A 5,876-nucleotide genomic window follows, 5' to 3' on the forward strand; every position below is an offset into this window, starting at 1 on the left:
TTAATAGTAATAGCTAAATCTTGTCTACATATTTCATTAATAAAATGTTTTTGTTAAATCTTTTTATGCTTGTTTCGTTGTTAACGTTGGCTTGAAAAAATCACAATGAAAGAAAATGGAAGAAAAAATCTTGCAACGAACAACAAGAAGAGGCAACACAATAAACACAGAAAACCATGTACATGGGTTTCACTACTTCATACCCCTCGCCTATAAACTTGACGTCGCAATGTTGAAATCGTGCTCGTCTGACCATCGACGAACGAAGCTATAATTTAACTACACCAGAACAACAGTATAAGCTGTGTTGCTTTACTTACCTGAGGTTATCATTTTTACCATTTGTTACCATTTTTAACCTGCAAAGTGAGAGAGGAGAGAGAGCGAAAATGGTTTTTTTTATTCCATTCATAAAGAAAGATTAACAGCCTGTTTCTGTATGTCGAAAGAAGAATGTGTCCAAATGAAACACGCACACATTTTTCTTTCGACATACAGAAACAGGCTATAAGTTGGTATTTATTTAAGAAAACGCGTCCTTCATTTAGGTTGCTGGCAAAAATCTTATGTTGTGTGTGTGTGTAGAAACCGTCAATGCGTGAAAGCTTCGTGCGTGTGTTTTCTTTTTATTTTATTTTTTTTTTTATCCAGAACAAGGCACAGTCAATATGTGGAATTTGTTGTGTTTTTTGAAGAAATCTTCACGTTCGAACAGCTTCATTCATTGTACCTTGACCCAAAACTTAACAAACTCATCACATTACGAAGGTATCCCTTAACACTGAGCCGGCGTAACTTTAGGTAGAAACACAATGGAATACGCATGGCAGAACTACCAGGTAGTGGTAGTCACGCCAGCTGATCGAATATGAAAAGGCAAATCCCTTTATAAAAAAATAATTTTTGTTTTAATTTCCCCAACAACATAAAGTTTTGACATAACATATTCAAAATTTTACGATGCCACTACCTGGGTAATTGTGTCTATGGCAGCCATGATCATCCACATACGTTAACGTGACTGCAAAAACAACATATTTTCAATTTATTCTCATCGGTCGTGGTTTAGCAAAGGAAGGACTCGCTCAGATAGACTTATGTACAAAATATTTTGAGCACCAACGGTCTATGGAAATACGCCGCACAGTGTCACGACCCTGGCCAAAAATGGTAAAAACTAAATACTTCGTTGAATAAATTTATAGATGGGGAGTGATAGAAAACATATTAATTAAGAAGAATCTGAATTTTGGTACTGATACGTGAAGTAGTTTTTGCTATATGAGGATTTAAATCCCACAATTTTAGTTAATTCGTATTTTTGTGTTTTTTTTTTCTAAAATTAATAAATTATATTATGCGTTACCCGGCGTTTACACAAGACAGACTGTCTTGAAATACAACTCTGACTTACTAATACATTCAAACATTTGGCCAGTTGCCTCGGCACTGTCTACTAATTTTCGGAGACAGCTCATGATTCCATTAAATTGACACATTCGGCAAATGCTAGATATTTTTGACATTTAGTCAAACGGCACCATTTTAAATTTGAATTTATTGGTATGTATACATGAAAAGTAAGTCTGTCTGGTTACTTTCCCAGCAAGAATTGTCCAGCAAGAACTTTCTCGGAGAGTAAGGGATTTTTATTCTCTTTTGCTAGAAAATTTTAAAAAGTAAACAGACACCTTCCCAGCAAAAACCAGCAAGCAATCAGCTGACTTGCCAAAACAGAACAATTTGTCCGCCAACAAAGGAAGCAAACACGTTGTATTTTATTAAAAATAAAAAAAGAAAATGAAACAAAAAAGTATTTTTCCACTTTACAAATTTGTTCTCCATAAAACAATACAATTAGACTATGCTATTTCCACAATAAAATTGTTTTTAATATTCACAAACATAAATCAACAAAAAACTAAAAACATCTGATTGATTGTTTTCAGGAAGAAGAAGAGCTTGCAAGTCCTTGCTAGAAGAAATTTGTCCAGCAAGAATTTGCACACTCTCAGTGAAAGAACAGTCAAAATGTTTCTCTCGAATAGCTCTCTTTTGCTGGTTTTTTGTGTTAACAGACGACTTCCAGCAACAATTGGTACAAGTTGTTACAAATTTTAGGGTAACCAGACACAGCTAGTGTCATTTTAGTTTTTTTTACATTTACGTTTTCATTTACAGATTCACGTAAAAATATTGAATTGCCAAATAGTCCAACGCAAACAAATGTTAAATATAATACATAACGTGGATAAAAATCTTTTTAACTTCTAGAGAATGGATAAAGTTGGTAGGAAACCCATTTCGCATTGTGGGTACACTTCTTCTTCAACTACTCGGAAGTGTACGCACATAGGATGAGTCGGGCATATGATGCCTGCATCGATTTCGGCCAATCAGCAGCAGAAGCAGCCGAAGTGTACGGTGTGCCACTACAGGAGCTGTTACGTAGATTAGAGCAACATGAACCAAGCATCGTTGTCACCACCACCACTCTCAATACACAGCAACAACAAGTGCAGAGAAATTTGGAAATTGCTCTAGAGGATGAGATAGAGCTCTGCACAAATTGCATAAGAGGGAAGCAAACATATTCTCGGGAGACTCTAAAAGATGCAATAGAGAATTTTGGAACCGCTGTTAAAGTCACTGCTGATAAACATAATATACCAGTTGAAAGTTTGTACTTCCACCTGAAGAAAATTCCAACCTATATACAAAAAAAGCAGTTAAAAAAGGAACTTAAGGCGCAGAACAAATCAATGAAGGGGAAGACAAAGAAAAAAAATGCCCAAAGTGGTCCATCAAATGTAGGTGTATTTCTATATAACAATTACAAAATAATTGTTTAAATATTTACATTTAATTAAAATTACATTTTCTTTTTCTCTCTTTTTTAATAAAGATGAGTGAGACACACACACACAATTAGGAATCAGCCAAATACCAATACCAAAATTATCTTATTATGCAGGCGATTCATGAAACGAGTCTTGAAAATCATCATCAATCATCCCAACAACAAGGGAGCAAAATGCAAATTTCATCCACCACGACGACCGACCAACCAAGAAACATACATCTTTATGACTAGTTGCTTGTGTGACACTCGTAAGCCACGGAATAAACCGTATATGGAGAATCGTGGGAAGCAACAGAGGAACAAATGAGTGGCTGTTTTGTTTACATTTGTGAATATAACTCTGACATGATGATACCAGAATGGAAGCTGGAGAAGTAACAAAAAGTGTAGATATTTAAATTTCACAAAAGGAAATATCCAAAGCAGCAGATGAGTCCTTATTACTCATAATGCGCGGCCGCAAGCTGAGAAGAGTGATTGTGGGAGAGTAAACATGGTGGATGGTGGAGCAGAGGTCACATTTGAAATATATCTGAGAGAAGGATATGACAAAATATTTTTGATAACGATATCGAAATAAGCTAAAACGGAAATGGACAAAAATTTGCTTTTCTGTGAAATATGACCATACGAAGACGAATAGTGCAATTTAATATTTACGATTACAACAATAATAGCAGAAACAATGATATGGAATATATTGTTATGACGGCCCCTAACTGCAACAACATACGCAGCAACGAAGAGTAAAGTGATTCATTGATTTTTTGTTCTAGGAGCCCTGTCGCCTGCGGAAGAATAGTATTAGTTAAGCGAGCATTACTGTGTGTTTGTGTGAGTTTGTTTTTGGTGATAATTTGTCTGGGTCAAATTTGGTACAAATGGTACATTGATAAAATTTAGATGTTCTGTTGCAGTGCTAGCTTTCTGTGTGGTTTTATTATGTCCGTTTTCATTTAGTATGTGATGTAATATATTTTGAGGATAACTATTTTTCTTCAGCATTCTGGAATATTTTTCTATGTTATAATCTAAAAATTCAGGGTCTGTGATGTATGTTATTTTGTTTAAAAGGCTTCTTGCTGTGTTGATTTTCATGTTTCTTGGCTGGGTAGAATGGTAGTTGATAATGCCTAGTGAGGCAGTTTCTAATGATTATGGCTACGGTTTTGGTTTCTTAAGGGCTGTTTACACCATCTATCAATGTCATATGAGCTGTCATTTCTTTCACCCATTCGACATTCTCTATGTTTGTCAAAATTGACGTCATCCATACAACTTTCAATTTGTGCGTTCATACCTACAAGTGTTATTTTCGTATGACATAACCTATAAATATAAAAACAGCTGTTTTTGTCATTGTTTACATTTATTGTTGAGTTACAAATTTGCGCAAATTTTTAATTTTGGTTGAAGGAAAATGAATATCTAGCATGTTTGTTGTGGTGGAATAGGTTTTTGGGGTTATAGAGGCATTCATGTTTTGCCACAAAGCAATAATTTCCAACACTGCTCCTTTCGACCAATCGATCTGAAAATAACATTATAAACACCCTTTATTTACTTTTTTATATATTTAAATATACATAACTTTCCATTTTCTTTTTTAAAAGATTTTGTTTTTCAATTTTTTTTTGGGAATGCCAGAAAACAGCTGATAAATTTATGTTTACATACGAGAATGCCGTATCATATAGAGAGATAGATGGTGTAAACAGCCCTTTATGGCTATGGCATTATGTTATGTTACTACTAATCGAATACATTGATTTCCATATGTTTGGTTCTATCAGCTGATTGATATGGCCTTAGGGCGTTATGGTTATGTCAAGTCTAATTCTACCTTAACACCCCCTTCTCCTGTTTTCTGTCATACAATTTTGGCATCTAATATTCATTAACATCTAAATACGATAGCTGATACGTTGATTTCTGCTGGAGTTTTTGCAACTTCCGTCATTTTTTCCGTTCCCGTATTTTTTTAAGAAATTTGTATGGCGACGCAATTTTTAACAATTCGCTCTTTTATCTAACATTAGCTGTGTTCCTTTACTTACCTGAGGTAACCATTTTTACCATTTCTTACCATTTTTAACCTGCAAAGCGTTCCTTAACCCCGAAACGTGGCAAAACTGGAAGCAATTTTTAAGAGAGTGAGAGGGGAGAGAACGAAAATGGCTTTCTCTTCTAACACAGCAAAATTTCTACAGGTAAAAAATGGCAGAACTGATTTTTCGACTTTTGTTTGACGATTATTTCACAATGAAGAAGAAAAAGTCGAACGCTGACAAAACTAAATTAAAAACTGTGAAATAAAAGACGAAAATTGATTTTTTATGTTTCTTTTTGACATTGCTACCAGATCTACCATTTTTCCGTCCTTTACTTTTCTGGTAAAAATGTTCATGAGAGAGCAATTTTGAGCAATTTTGACACTTTTCTCTTTTACCACTCTTACCATTAAAAAGGTAAAGGAACAAAGCTATTACCATTAAAAAAGTACCTGAACACAATAAAAAATGGCATTGTAACAAAGTATTTTAATATTTTTCACATTGTTTACAATTTTTGACACTAAAAATTTTTGTTGCAGCAATTGACATCTACCTTGTTTATTGTAATACGTGAAAAGTGTCGCAATTTTTGGTACTATTTTAGGCAAAAACAAGGTTGTATGTCATGTGTACTGTGATTTCGTTGTTGATTTCGCTGAAATCGCGAAATGAGATGATTTCAATTTTGTATGCGAAATCATGATAAATTTTGCTTGACTCCGCTCCAAATCACGAAACGACGCCGAATGTAAACCAAGCAGAACACTGAATTCAAACAATAGCTCTGTTCCTTTACGTGCAAGAATCTTCAAGTTTTACCACTTTTTACACGAAAAGCGTTCCTTTACTTCAGAGACCATACAATTCAAATGGGTGCAGTTTACAACTTTTACTACTTTTGCCGGTTTTACCATTTTCAAAAGTAAAGGAACAGACCAAATTTTGCGCGCATAGTACGA

General features: G+C 34.5%; 1 protein-coding gene across 2 annotated transcripts; it reads left to right on the forward strand.

Moving 5' to 3' along the window:
• The first annotated feature begins 1,137 nt into the window (after positions 1-1,137).
• On the forward strand, positions 1,138-5,191 carry LOC141394432 (uncharacterized). Of its 2 annotated transcripts, none has more exons than XM_073968730.1 (3): positions 1,138-1,170; positions 2,275-2,810; positions 2,906-5,191. In XM_073968730.1, exons 2-3 carry the CDS (start codon positions 2,358-2,360, stop codon positions 2,930-2,932), a joined length of 480 nt encoding a protein of 159 aa, XP_073824831.1. In that variant the 5' UTR covers positions 1,138-1,170; positions 2,275-2,357; the 3' UTR covers positions 2,933-5,191. The 2 variants fall into 2 exon arrangements, with proteins under 2 accessions (XP_073824831.1, XP_073824830.1); XM_073968729.1 differs by lacking the exon at positions 1,138-1,170 and adding an exon at positions 2,069-2,122 and having other exon boundaries at positions 2,182-2,810.
• The last annotated feature ends 685 nt before the right edge of the window (positions 5,192-5,876 follow it).

This window comes from Musca autumnalis, unplaced genomic scaffold (genome assembly GCF_047663935.1).
Source record: "Musca autumnalis isolate F117 unplaced genomic scaffold, ASM4766393v1 scaffold_2, whole genome shotgun sequence".
Taxonomy (NCBI): domain Eukaryota; kingdom Metazoa; phylum Arthropoda; class Insecta; order Diptera; family Muscidae; genus Musca; species Musca autumnalis.

Coding starts and splice junctions, on each gene's coding strand:
- LOC141394432 (XM_073968730.1), top strand. CDS start 2,358: ATGAGTCGGGCATATGATGCCTGCATCGATTTCGGCCAATCAGCAGCA. Junction 2,811..2,905: donor CCCAAAGTGGTCCATCAAAT/GTAGGTGTATTT, acceptor TTTTTAATAAAG/ATGAGTGAGACACACACACA.